At 39.3% G+C, this 15,255-nt stretch overlaps 1 protein-coding gene across 1 annotated transcript; it reads left to right on the forward strand.

Annotated features, from left to right (window-relative positions):
- The first annotated feature begins 1,484 nt into the window (after positions 1–1,484).
- Positions 1,485–11,039, forward strand: spc24.L (SPC24, NDC80 kinetochore complex component L homeolog). Its single transcript, NM_001090967.1, is given in 6 exon segments — positions 1,485–1,586; positions 3,656–3,826; positions 5,744–5,888; positions 6,935–7,039; positions 7,943–8,019; positions 10,612–11,039. Coding segments are annotated over 5 exon segments (600 nt in total). The 5' UTR covers positions 1,485–1,586; positions 3,656–3,660; the 3' UTR covers positions 10,719–11,039.
- Positions 11,040–15,255: the final 4,216 nt, after the last annotated feature.

Below are 15,255 nucleotides of genomic sequence, written 5' to 3' on the forward strand. Positions count from 1 at the left end.
AACATTTTGTGTGACAAACATGCAAAAGAATAAGAAATCAGGAAGGGGGCAAATAGTTTTTCACACCACTGTATATTGATAATGGGTTGAGTGCAGAGGACTCTTGTATCTGTCTATAGGTTTCAATAAGATGTCAGAAACTAAATAAACTTTAAATTGAATCACAGGTTAAAAAACTAAAGTTTATGAGATGGTACAGTCTAAACCTATACATTCTATAGTGGGGGGAAAAGGGATCTAAAAGTGAGTTTTTCCAGTGGGGAATTAAACTCCATTGGTAGTGATAAAGATTCATTACTCAATATATCAGGAGAGGAAGAGAGACAAACATCTGAAATATAGTTTATGGGAAAAGGCGAAATAATACTGAACCTTTCCGACGGGGCCTTTGCTAATTCTAAACTCTCAAAACTAAAAAAAAAAGATCTTTCACTTTCTCCTACAGATACGTTTGATTTGTTCCAGAAAACAATAAGTGAAGAAACAACAATGTTGCCTTATGTACCTTGGACTATTTTCCTTAATAAGCTCTACCTACTTCCAGGATGTTCCTCCCATCTTAAAGGGGTGGTTCCCCTTTCATTATTTATTTTTATCATTTTATAGTTATTTGCTTTTTTCTTCTGACTTCTTTGCAGCTTTGAAATGGGGGGTCACTGACTCCGTTCTAAAAAAACAAATGCTCTGTAAGGCTACAAATGTATTGTTACTTTTTATTACTGATCCTTCTATTCAGGCCTCTCCTATTCACATTCCAGTCTCTTGTTCAAATCAGTGCATGGTTGCTAGGGTAACTTGGACCTTAGCAACCAGAATGCTGAATTGCAAACTGGAGAGCTGCTGAATAAAAAGCTAAATAAGTCAAAAACCACAAATAATAAAAAATGAAAACCACTTGCAAATTGTCTCAGAATATCCCTCTCTACATCATACTAACAGTTATCTCTAACTCCTTTAATGTTACCACCTTACAGATCATGAGGGTAGAGTTGGGATATCTATAGGGCCACACTTTAGATCAAAGTCTACTTATTAACCCCATAAATCCTTCTTATAGTCTCTTCCAGAACCAGGTGGAAAAAGAATCAGGACCAGAGACAATTAGTCTTGTGAAAGAAAAAAAAATCTCTTCCAGAATTGAAATCAGACAGGGTAGACATGTCATTCTCCTCATACTCTTGTAATAGACGAGTACAGTCCTTACACTACTGCTTTAAAACATGTAACAGTTTATGAGGTAGTTTTGGCCAGACACTGTGAGGAGCTGAGGCTTTGGTGGCAGGGGACATGGCTGATAACCAGCAACAACAAAAATAAACACAAAACAAACACAAGTAGGATGTGCGAGCAGCTTACCGTGCTCAGCACAAACTCCCGCCTCTTTCTGCTACACCACTGAGGTACAACAAGTCACTCCCACAAGCCGGCTACTGCGTTTATATAGTCGCCGTGTGACGTCACGCTCTCGCGAGACGAGATCTCCGCGTTTCCAGACGAAGCGTAGGCGCTAGTTGTTGACGGCGGGACTTTTGAATTAGGAATCAGGGACAGCGGACTGCGTTAAGAAAAAGCGTTCCTGTCGGACGGTATGAAATAACTGTTTGGGAAGGGAATGAACAGAACCGGGCCGGTTAGAGGGTTGTCACCCCGCTCCTTGGCGCCTTTTTACCTGACGCTTCATGCAGAGCTGTCAATCAACCCCATGGCATGAGGAAGATGAGACATTCCTTTTTAAGGCCTGTATTCATTTTTACTCTATGAAAAAAGGAGTCAAAAAGGCCTGTCTTGAATCATTATCTCCCTCATGACTTGGCCTGGCTAGAAATCTGTGGTACTCACAGGAAGTAACATCCTGGTGTCTAGAATCCTCCTGGTTTGGGCCTGACTAGCAATATGAGGTACTCACAGGAAGTGACATGCTGGTGTCCCACAATCCTCCTGGTTTGGGCCTGGCTAGCAATATGAGGTACTCACAGGAAGTGACATGTTGGTGTCCCACAATCCTCCTGGTTTGGGCCTTACTAGCAACATTAGGTACTCGCAGTAAGTGACATGCTGGTGTCCCTGAATCATCCTGGTTTGGGCCTGACTAGCAATATGTGGTACTCACAGGAAGTGACATGCTGGTGTCCCACAATCCTCCTGGTTTGGGCCTGACTAGCAATATGTGGTACTCACAGGAAGTGACATGCTGGTGTCCCACAATCCTCCTGGTTTGCGCCTTATTAGCAACATGAGGTACTCACAGTAAGTGACATGTTGGTGTCCCAGAATCCTGCTGATTTGGGCCTGACTAGCAATAAGTGGTACTCACAGGAAGTAACATGCTGGCTTCCCACACTCCTCCTGGTTTGGGCCTGACTAGCAATATGTGGTACTCACAGAAAGTGGCATTATAGAGATCTGTACCAGGGTTGCCAGGTTGACGGTTTTCTAGCCAAATTGGGCTACTAATTTAAAGGAGAAGGAAAGTAGTTTACCACTTGGGGGTGCCAATTGTTAGGCACCCCCAGCCCCAAGTGAATGTATTGACTTACCATAAAACCCCTGGCCGATACTCCTATAAGCAGAAAACTGCACCGGCCGGGGGTTATACCAGAGAGCAACACAGAGTGCTTCTCGTCCGGCTTCTTCTTTCTTCTCGCTGGAAGAGGATCGCTCGCTGGAATAACCAGGCCGGTGCAGTTTTCTGCTGATAGTATCACTGGCCCAGGGTTTCAGGTAAGTCAATACATTCACTTGGGGGTGCCTAATATTTGGCACCCCCATGTGGAAAACAACTTTACTTCTCCTTTAAAGCCCAGGTGAGTTTAGAAAGTACAAACTAGCTAAGTTACAGATTTGGGCTACTTTTTTGGGCCTTTTGCTTGTTTGTACTTTGGAAACCAGCCATAGTATTTTTCTTGCCCTAATGTGAAAATCCTGCATCTCCCAATGCATGTTGGGTAATGTCGTTTTTGTTTACCAATTTGCCAACTGCCAAGTTCAATGTAAGACTACAATACCCAGCATGCAATGGGAGTTACCAGATTTTGGGCCCTGTACCCCAGTCTCCCATCGCTCTTAAGCATTTTCACATTTTCTGGTGACTTTCCTCAATTTAAGACAATTTTGGGGCAAAATCTGCTGGCCACCAAAAAGGTTAAACTGTTTTACCAATATTTGACATTTTATATGTATTGGGGCCTTATGAAACCCCTATACCTCCTGGGCCGCCCTTTTGACCCAATTTGCTTCATGGAAAATTTTGAAAAAGGCTTATCTTCATATATATTTGTGTATTTTTTTTTTTTTTTTTTGAAAGGTAAGTTTTATTTCCTTTTGAACACAGATAATCATACATACATTACAAACAGTTGATTTGTGTATTTTTTAGAGTTTTTTTTTCACTGCACATATTGTGCTATTTTTGGGCTACTTTTGAAGTGCCTCTTGGTTAGTTTTGGGCTGGTTGTGTAGCTGACTTAGGCTGGTTTTGGAAATTACACCTGGCAACCCTGATCTGTACAAACCCAAAGGGACATTCAGGCTGACACTATTGGTGCTTTTATGGTGTCATTGGCCAAGCTGGGATCTTTATTGCTATGCCTAAATCTTCTCTCCAGCACATCAGGTCACAGTGTCATTGAACCCATCTGCTCTGCTTTCCCTTCAGGAGCCATGTTGTGCGAGCAGATCAGCGAGTATGTAGACGTCAGCCGGGAGATCGTCAAAGTCATGGTGTCGGACTCCGCAGCTGGAGCCTTAAAGAAAAGCTTGGACCGACAGGAGGCCATGATAGATTCACTGTTGGACACAGAGGTGCAAGCGTCGCAGCTTATCCGAGGTAATTGCACAAAGAGAGAGAGAATTTACCTTTATACATACATCAACACTCCATAGACCTTGGCTAAAACCATACTTTCTGAAGCTTCCATGAAGGTGCTATTGGTTCTGGCCTTGTCTAAGCTGCCATTGTCTCAGGCTGGCTTGGGAAAGCTTTCCTTGTCACCTGCCCTAGCATCCGAAAGGGAAGGGAAAGGTCAAATCACTGTGGTACCAAGTTTTTAGATCTTGGTACCACAAAATCTATAATCTCTAACCTCCACCTACAGCTCCTTCTTGAAAGGAGAACTACCGTGAAAATGATATTTAGTATGATGAATCTTACATTAAATTAAGAAATTGTGTAAATATAATCAATTAATAATTCTGATCTATTTCTGAAATAATGAAGTTACTATTCACTCTCGACATCTGTTCCTCTACATTCTGGTCTGTTTATCATTCTACTTACAAAATGGAGTAAAACATTACTGGTGATTTTGCTCATACCAACCTATAATATCTTTGCTTTTGTTTTCTAAATGTTTGAAATCTAATTGTTGCTCTGGGCAACATCACTGGTAATGATTCACTCCACTTTTTACACAGCATGACACATAGGCCCTGTGTTCACGCAGTAGTTGGGAGTCTGATTTTGAATGACAGTTAAGTCTAATACAACCTTTGGGTGGGCTTATTTTGCCTAGAAGATGCATAAGAGCTCTTGTAAAATCACCAGAAATCTTGTTTCCCTACATGCAGGATTTGTGCCAGTTATTTTGCTACACTTTGTGCTGCGAGACCCACCCCCCCAGCCAAAAGATCTTACGATTGGATCTTACTGTCAATGAAAATCTGATGCCCAAAATGAAGAGAAACCGTTTCTGAGAGAGGGATAGTAAAGATAAACTTATTTCAGAATTGGTACAGACTTTTTTATTGATTTGTATTTAGAAAGTTTCTTATTTCAGTATTATGAAACATATTAAATTTTAATTTTTGTTATAGTTTCCCTTTAAACAGAAGCCGAGAGCTCACACCCCTGGACATATACCTCTTGTGGTACCAGGTGCTGTCCCGAGAGACCCACGCCTGCTACAAGGGTCAGAAAATCTCATTAGGAAAAATGCCGGCACTACACTGAAAAATTTCAAGTAGTGTAATGGTTATTTAACCCCAAAACATACAGAAAAAAGGCAACGGACCACCCGGGCCTTTTATCAAGCCACATTTAAAGTATGAGGAAGAGGCGTGGACAAAGACTCCTCCCCTTCCCTTCTGTGACATCACAAAATAAAGTGCGATATAATATATAATCCAATCCGTGAAGGTATAATGCTTGAAAGTCCATGAAAGTTAAATGTATAGTCAAAGCTTAACATATTCCATAGTAAACATTATAGGATAGTGATGCTGAAAAAATATTTTGAAATTAGTTTCCAAATTACCCTAGCAACATGCACTGATTTGAATAAGAGGCAATATTAATAGGAGAATGAAGAGCAATAACAATAAATTGTTTTGTTTAGATGGGGTCAGTGACCCACATTTGAAAGCCGGGAAGAGTCCGAAGAAAAAGGCAAATAATTCAGAAACTATAAAAAATAAATAATTAAGACCAATTAAAAATGTGCTTAGAATTTGCCTGTCTATTAAAAGTTACTGTACAGGTGAACCACCCCTTTAAGAAAAGCTGGCAGGGGTGTTCCCAGAATATTATACCATTAGCAATATTTATTCACACCCCGTACAAAGATATCCTAGGCAATCTGTGCAAGCACAGAGTTATTCCTATCAATCGCAAGTCGTTGCCTAGAGTTGTGGCAGATGTAAATTCAGAACTGCATAGACCCATAATAGTACAGGCACACTATGCAGGGTTCAGCAGGAGACATTTTTCAGTTGTGGCTGTTAAAAAGCAACGCTTCTTTTCGTTCAGATCTCATGGCCGTGGAAGAAAAAGTCGCACAGAAACTTCTGGACACAGAGGAAACTAAACAAAAATCTTCATCCAAGCTACAGAAAATAGACCGAGAACTACAGGAGAGAATGGAAAAGAATGCCTCTCTGGAATCCAGCATAAAATATCCTTATGTGAAGGGTGCAATCTGTGTTTAGTCTGTCCATCATGTAGCAGGGTGGGACAGATGGTTCAGGGTTAAAGAAACAGTAGCAACAAAAAATTAAAGTGTTTTAAAGTAATGAAAATATCATGTAGTGTTGCCCTACACTGGTAAAACTGCTGTGCTTGCTTCAGAAACACTACTATAGTTCACATAAACAAGCTGCTGTGTAACCATGGCAGAAACTCAAAAAAGACTATATGGCACAGGTTAAATAGTGGATAACAGATAACACCATTATGTTCTACAGAGCTTATCTGCTCTCTGCTGTGCAACCTGAGCCTTTTCTCCATTGAATGGCTGCCCCCATTGCTACACAGCAGCTTATTTATATAAACAATAGTAGTGTTTCTGAAGCAAACACACCAGTTTTATCTGTGCAGGGCAACACTGCATTATATTTTTATTACCTTAAAACACTTTCATTTTTTGATGTTACTGTTCCTTTAATGAGTCGGGAGGGTTTGTAGTATTATGGCCCCTCTAGTGCTGCTGGGTGACATTGATTTACATATGTCAGATGAAAAGGTTTCCTACTAGGCAGTCAAACTTGACAGTAACTAACGATAGCCGCTTCTGGCCACGCCTCTTGTTCTGTTTGGTTGGATGCCAGTCTTAATGAGCGGATCTGACAGGGAGTTTAGAGGAACCCTGGCTTCATTCACAATATCATCTACCTGCCAAGGTACATAAACTGCAATCTGGCCAAACTAGCCATTCAAATCTGGGAATGTTTAGCCACCTACCTTTCATTATAAAGTGGCACATTTAGCTGCCGCATCTTTAAATCACTTTTGTGGGGCAGCAAAGTCAAGTGATAATGACACAGACGCCAGGTCCTGAGCATTCTGGGTCACCGGTCCCATACCTGTATATGTGGTATGTTTTTTTCTTTGTGTAGAAAGGGCTATACCCAAGACTGAGGCGTGTTTCATTCGTTCAGGAGGACCCCTTTATTTAGAGCAGCAGAGACAGCTGACCAAAATATTTTTCCTGAACTTAAGTACATTCCTACAGAAAGATCTGGAGGAGCTAAAGGTGATGGAGGAAGAGATTGCTGATATGCAGAGAGAGGCAGACGAAGATACCACAACAGTCATTCCCTCAGCAGTGTACGTAATATTTTTTATCTTTGTTTCTCTCACTGTCAGTTCACAATAGCAATCGCCAGTCTATGGCTCACCAGCATCACTCTGTCACACACAAGCTAATATACACAGATAAAGACCTACCTAAATTAGATATTTAGCTAAAGACTTGTTTAAAAAAAGTGATTACAGTCTCGGCCTGGCCATTATAAGCCTGTAAGTCTGACATCTGAGGAAGTCTTATTAAGGGATTGCATCGGAGATTATTTTCTGAAGAATGGCATCATGGGCAGTTTTCAGCACGGCTTGATGAAGCATAGGTCATGTCAGACATTGAATTGATTTTTATGATATGGTAAGTAGAAAGTTGCACAGTGGGGTTGCAGCAGACATAATTTACTTAGAAATCGCCAAGTTTTTGAAACACTGCTGCACAGCTGTATAAGGTCTGTTGGGCTTAATGAAGTCGTTTGCACATGTTTAGGAAACTGGCTACAGGATCGGGTACAGAGGTTGGTTGTTAATGGTACATTCTCTATTTGGAGTAAGGTTCCTAGTGGGGTCCCCCAGGGCTCAGTATTGGGTCCACTTTTATTTAACTTGTTTGTTAATGACTTGGGGGAGGGGATTGTAAGTAATGTATCAGTGTTTGCAGATGACACAAAACTATCAGCCCAATTAATTCCATCCAGGATGTGGCACTTGCAACAGGATCTTGACAAACTGGCAATCTGGGCAGCTAAGTGGCAGATGAGATTCAATGTAAAATTGCATCTTTTTCACATAAACAAACACAATATCTCCAGTTTATATCACCAATCTCTTTAGACCACTGGCCTAAGCTAATGGCAGTGTAAATTGAAGCTGCTCCCTAATAGGCTGGAATATGACCAATCGCTAAATCACAAATTGATTTTCTTTCTACAGGTATTTGGCAAAGCTCTTCCATAATGTGACGAAAATTGACTGGGATTATAATTGTGACCCCTCCCTCATCAAAGGCAGTATCCTTTATGGCCACCCCCTCTGTGTAGTTACATGAGATGTGTTGGTTATAACTTTGTTGCTGCAGGTATGCAATAGTATAAGAAGACATTAGCTTTTTGCTCACTTAAAGGGGTTGTTCACCTTTAAATAAACTTTTAGTATGATGTAGAGAGTGATATTCTGAGTCAATTTGCAATTGGTTTTCGTTTTATTATTTGTGGTTCTTGAATTATTTAGCTTTTTATTCAGCTGTTCCCCAGTTTAATTGAAAGAGAAGATACCCTTAATACAGATTTATCACTTCGGTAGAAAAAGAGGTCTGATTCAATCAGTACAACTTAATAATAACATAAATATAAACGTGAATTCAGTTGAGTTGCTGGGCAATAGATTTATCCTAAATTAATTTGGTCACTTATTAATTCTCATTTTTCATAAGTCCTAAGTTGGACCAAAGCACTTGCACTTATGTAATATAATTTATTAATGTATTCTTAACACTTAGGCACTTTAGGTAGTGGGTTAATTAAATTTGAATTAATTGGTAATGAATGGTAGGCATATAATTGAATCTAATTAATTGAATTTGCCCACCTTTTAATAAATCAATGAACAAGCACTGTAATCAATAATCACAATATTTTATAAACCATGAACTTTTAATGAATTGATATATTCACTATTATATTTATAATTTTAAGAATACGCAACAACATACGGTAGTTAAGGTGAATTCACGTTTATATTTATTAAGCAAGTTGAGTAATTGGAGATTGACTATTAAAATCGGACCATAGGATTTCGGATAGAAGAGGGGTTCTTTTCTTTCTTTTATTATTCAGTTCTCTAGTTTGCAATTTCAGCAATCTAGTTGCTAGGGTCCAAATTAGCCTAGCAACCATGCATTGATTTGAATGGGGCACTGGGATATGAATAGGAGAAGCCTGAATAGAAAGAGGAGTCATAAAAAGTAGCAATAACAATAAATGTACAGCCTTACAGAGCATTTGTTTTGTAGATGGGGTCAGTGACCTCCATTTGAAAGCAGAAAAGAATCACAAGAAGGCAAATAATTTAAAAACTATAAAAAAAGAAATAATGAAGACCTATTGAAAAGTTGCTGAGCCATTGTATAACATACTAAAAGTTAATTTAAAGGTGAACCACCCCTTTAATTTGCTAATATGGGATACAGGTATGGTATCCGTTATCCAGAAAGTTCAGAATTATGGGAAGGCCATCTCCCATAGATATCATTTTATCCAAATACTCCAAATTTTTAACTATTCTTTTTTTTTTTCTCTGTAATAATAAAACAGTGGCTTGTACTTGATCCCAACTAAGATATAATTAATCCTTATTGGAAGCAAAACCAGCCTATTGGGCCGTTATCTGGAAAACCCCAGGTTCCAAGCATTCTGGATAACAGGTCTCATACTTGTGTTTCAGTTTTCATCCAAATTGCACCGCAGTGATCCAGTTGACTGATATCCAAAAAAAAATATGCTTATTTCTAAAGGTGGACATACATGAGCAGATTAAATCTGCCGATTCGGGCCTTTTACACTGATTCGGCATATATATATATATATGATACACAAAAGCCATGAATATCTTGTAAATGATATCCTTAAAAAACGGTGAGTAGTGATGTCATTTTGGTAACTAAAACTTATGTATTATAATAAATAAATTACCCCTTGTTGCAAAATATGATATATCCTTATTTTACAATAGGGGGTACTTTATTCACTATATATAGCCAGTTAACCCTAGGCTGACTGACAGCAGTTCTGAAAGAGCTGTTGAGCTAAAAGCCTTTGGGGATGGAAATATAATTACTTGCCTGGCTTCTGAAATAATCCGACACCTTCTGAAACTTAACATTGTGGATCCTTGAGCAGGAGCACAGTCATACTGTAAAATAGTCACCGAAGCACCCATATGTACTAAACATTCATAATGTTGCTTAAGGGGTGATATAACTATGTATAAATATATAAGGGGATCATATAATAATCTCTCTAATGCTTTACTTACCAGTAGGTCTTTCCAGCTGACGCAAGGTTTTCCATTCTGGTTAAAAGTAAATATTGGGAAGGGGTTTGTTACAGTGAGAGCTGTGAAGATGTGGAATTGTCTCCCTGAATCAGTGGTACAGGCTGATACATTAGATAGGTATAAGAAGGGGTTGGATGGGGTTTAGCAAGTGAGGGAATACAGGGATATGGGAGATAGCTCATAGTACAAGTTGATCCATTGTCATATTGGAGTCAGGAAGGAATTTTTCCCCCTCTGAGGCAAATTGGAGAGGCTTCAGATGGGTTTTTTACCTTCCTCTGGATCAACTGGCGGTTAGTTAAAAGGTTGAACTTGATGGACGTGTCTTTTTTCAACCTATGTTACTACTATGTAATAATTCCTATTTAATTGGATCTAAACACTGATGTAAGAATTAGCATCATAGATACAGTGAAATCCTTTGGTTTCTCATCAGTTTCCAGCATATCACGGCGGCTCACTGTTCCCATGGGTTTGGTAACCTTGCCAGGACCATATAGGTTTAGACTGGCACAGCTAGTATTTCCTTAACCAGCCTCCCATTCCAGTTCACTACGGAGGAGACATTGCTCAGCCAATCAGCATCGACAGCAACCAGCACTCGAAAATCTTCATTTGCAACTACCTGTGGAGCCTCTTGTCTACAGACTGGTAATTCCCCGTCCACTGGATAATTTACTTATTGCAAATGTAGTAACTTTCTGAGAATCCTGACTATTTCCTGGGCTGGGCCATATCCCTGCAAGGCCACTTGCCCTTTCACCTGTTGGGTTATAAGAAGCTGGAGTTGCTGCTCCTCTCTGCACTGTCGCTGGACTCGAACATAAACACATTAATCTCTAACTTTCTTTAGCGCTTTTAAAGGAACAGTAACGTGACTACAGGAGGAGATTTACTTTTGGGGATTTTGAAGTTAATTTCAGATTCATGTTTGTTTTTTATTTAATCTTATAAATCATAAAATTGCATAAAAAAAGCCTTTGGATCCTGTTCTTTGATTGGCAGGTAACTGCAGTGTTGCCACTGCTCATGAAGTGTGGGTATGTTTTAAAATTAGGGATGCGCCGAATTTGGAATTTGGCCTTTTCCAGCAGGATTCGAATTTGGCCGAATCCTTCTGCTCGGCCGGACCAAATCCAAATCCTAATTTGCATATGCTAATTAGGGGTGGGGAGGGAAATCGTGTGACTTTTTGTCACAAAACAAGGAAGTAAAAAAATTCCCCCTTCCCACCCTAATTTACATATGTAAATTTGGTTCGGTATTCGGCCGAATCTTTAGCAAAGGAATCCAAAATAGTGGATTTGGTGCATTCCAATGTAAAACAACTTTTTTTTTTTCCGCGCCACTGAAGTTTGCTGTGCCCTCACTTGCCTGTTACTAGTCTGGGAGCCACATTTATCAAGGGTCGAATTTTAAATTCATGAGTTTTTTTTTTAAACTCCCGTAAATTCAACTAGTCTAAATTTATTAATAATGCTTGTGGCCTTGTGGCAGTTGTCAGGAGAAAAAAAGAGGCTGCTCTGATGTTCTTCTGTTTAGGAAAGATGTGAGAAAGGTTTATCATTTATTTCCTAAGCATCAGAGCAGCCTCTTTCTTTCTCCTGGACTACTTGCTGGTCAGATTTATCCAGGGTCGAATTTCGAATTTGAGAAATGACAAATTCAAAAAGACCAACTAAAATTAAATCTTTCGTTTTGGTTTTTTTTGGCCAAATGTCAGTTTTCAATCGAATTCGAATCGAAGTAATAGCGCATTCAAATCACACAATTCGAAGTTTCTCCCAAAAAAAAACCCTTCAATTTTTCAAGGTCCCCCATAGGCTAAAACAGCAATTCGAGAGGTTTTAGATGAAGAATGGTCGAAGTTGAATTTTTAAAGAGGCAGTACATGCTAAATTTCGAAATTCTAATTTTCGAATCTAATTTGGACTATTCCCTAGTTGAAGTACACAAAAATTCGAATTCAAAACTCCAACTGAAATTAAATGGTTTTTTGTTTTTGGCCGAATAGGTCCATTTTCGATCGAATTCCAATCGTACGAATCAAAGTAATAGCGCATTTGAATCGTTTTTTACAAACAAAAAAAAGTAAATTTTTCAGAGTCCACCAATTGACTCCAAATAAGTTCTAGGAGGTCCTGCGTAGGCTAAAACAGCAATTAGGCAGGTTTTAGATGGCAAATGGTCAAAGCCGAATTTTCACTTCTACCTTTGATAAATCTGCCCCTTGGTGGCCAGACTGGTGGGGAAAATGACCAGCAGGTGGCGCTGTTGTAACAAAATTCATTCCTATTAACAGCACATGTATCCCTTAATGACTTGCAATTAAAAAAAATATATAATGAATTTACATTGCAAAAGTACTTAGAATAGCACCCGCATCAATTTTACATTCTATTATTATTATTATCATGGTTTACTTATCCTTTAGAAATGGTAAAACATGGAAAGCAAATGAAAGTCTGGTGAATCTCGGGGGAAACAATGTCTGGAAGGTGAACAACCCCTTTAAGTCGATTCTCAGCATCCCTTTCAAAGGACTCATGTTGTTGGAGCAAGTAGTGGCAGTCGTATACTGTTTAAACTGTCAGTTAGTGTGGCTGCTATTCTGATAGGAGATGGGTGAAGTAATGGACTCAACACTGCCATAAACACAACACCAAACAGAAAATGTAATTAAACATGTTTATATTGAAAACAATGTGTTAAATTACAGGTGAACGTTGCCAACAAAATGTATAGCTGTACATTACACAGATTGGACCATGTGTCTGTATACACACATTCATCTTTATACATTATATATATATATATTAAATGCATCATTGGAGCTTCCAGAGAAAGAAGTCGGTCTACATGTTGAAATGTCAGAATTATGTACATTAGATACATGTGGCAGACAGGAGGCAAGAAAAGGAGAAAATCTGGAGCGGGAATTGGGGTTTCCAGCTGTAGTTCAGTTCAGCGCTCTTATTTAGAAAAGGAAACAAAAATATTGCCTTATGAAATGGATGCCAGTGGGTTTTCTAAGGCCCTTTAACCACGTACTGTATAAATGCTTAAAGGAGAACTAAACCATTAAAATGACTATGGCTAAAAATACCATATATTATATAGTGAACTTATTGCACGAGGCTAAAGTTTCAGCTTGTCAATAGCAGCAATGATCCAGGACTTCAAACTTGTCACAGGGGGTCACCATCTTGGAAAGTATCTGTGACACTCACATGCTCAGTGGGCTCTGATTGGCTGTTGAGAAGCTAAGCTTAGGGGTCGTCACTAATTATCCAGCAGAAAACGAGCTTCCCCTGTAATATAAGCTGATGCTACAGGTTTGCTGATTATTCAATTCTGATGCTAATTGCACTGGTTTCTGTGCTGCCATATAGTAATTATGTGTATTAATTACTAATCAGCCTTATATTGTGACATTTCTATTCTATGTGTACTGTATATTGTGAGTGGGTCCCTAAGCTCAGTAAGTGACAGCAGCACAGAGCATGTGCAGTGAATCAGCAGAAAAGAAGATGGGGAGCTACTGGGGCATCTTTGGAGACACAAATCTTTACTGCTAAAAGGCTGTGGTTGTCTTGGGCTGGTACAGAAGCACAAAACATGTACAACATTTACTACGTCTACTTAAGCTTTAGTTCTCCTTTAAAACCATCATTTTAGGAATTGGCCTAAACACCTTGCATGACACAAGCCTTGGGTGTGAGAGACTACTGCTGGTATGTGGGAGCATCTATGCCCATGTTAATTCCCCCAATACACCAACCAAGGGGTTAACTGGCTAACTGCCATCTGCTGTTAAACTACAACTCACATCTGTTTCTGGCGCAGCAACTTGGCAGCACCCATTTTTCTGGAGCACATGGAGATATACATACAGAGAGATACATGGTGTATACAGTATATATTATATTCAGGGCTAATACAGTGTATTGCCCTTAAAGGGGTAGTCCATCTTTAAGTTAACTTTTAGCATGGCCAATTCTAAGTAACTCTTCAATTTTTCATTTTTTTATTTGCCTTTTTCTTCGGACTCTTTCCAGCTTTCAAATGGGGGTCACTGACCCCATCTAAACAAATAAATAATCTGTAAGGCTACAGATATATTGGTATTGCTACTATTTATTTCTCGTCTTTCTATTCAGGCCTCTCCTATTCATATTCCAGTCTCTTATTCAAATCAATGCATGGTTGCTAGGGTAATTTGGACCCTAGCAACCAAATTGTTGAAACTACAAACTAGAGAGCTGCTGAATAAAAAGCTAAATTACTCAAAAACCACAAAAAATGAAAAACAATTACAAATTGTCTCAGAATATCCCTCTCTACATCATACTAACAGTTAATTTAAAGGTGAACAACCCCTTGACTACCTGACTAGGTAGCTTGTCTTCAATGGGTCGCAGCAGGTGTATGGGAATCTCTCCTCTAGTCACTTGTAGAGCAGCCGTATCCTCACTCACTTGCAGTTTTGACTTATGCCTATAATATACCAACCCGCAGCTGTATAGAGACTTTGCAGCCCTATACAAGGTGATGCTCTTAAGTTTCTATTGACCCCCATACTTCTATGCATATATCTTATTACCAAGAAGCTGCAATGGATACATTAGGGGCCGGAGAGCTTACTATTGCTATCCTGCTGCAGATCATAACAGCGGACAGTTGCAGGACTAAAGTTCACTGAAGCAACCTTGGGAGCTTAAGTAGTTAAAGGAACTACAATTCCCAATACCCCCCACAAGTGACAGAGGCATGCTGGGGATTTTAGATCTGCAACAACTATCGGGAGGTGGTGCTGCTTCTTAACCAATGTATATTGATGCTTCTTATGGGAGTCATTTGATCCGGTCTCTGATACTCAAGACACAATGAAAAGAAAACACATGAGAATTGGGAAGCACAGATATGGACTACTTTTTCCAGCTTTAAAAGGGAAGTAAAGTCTAAAATAGAATAAGGCTAGAAATGCTGTATTTTGTATTCTAAACATAAACAAATAATTTATGTTTTCAAAGTTGGCTACAGGGGGGGGTCACTATCTTGTTACTTTGTTAAACATCTTTGCAAGACTAAGACTGTGCACATGCTCAGTGTGGTCTGGGCTGCTTAGGGATCGTCATAAATTATCACAACGGCACAAGTCAAATAATATCTGCCAGAAGCCGATACAGCAA

This window comes from Xenopus laevis, chromosome 3L (genome assembly GCF_017654675.1).
Source record: "Xenopus laevis strain J_2021 chromosome 3L, Xenopus_laevis_v10.1, whole genome shotgun sequence".
In the NCBI taxonomy this organism is placed as follows: Eukaryota; Metazoa; Chordata; class Amphibia; order Anura; family Pipidae; genus Xenopus; species Xenopus laevis.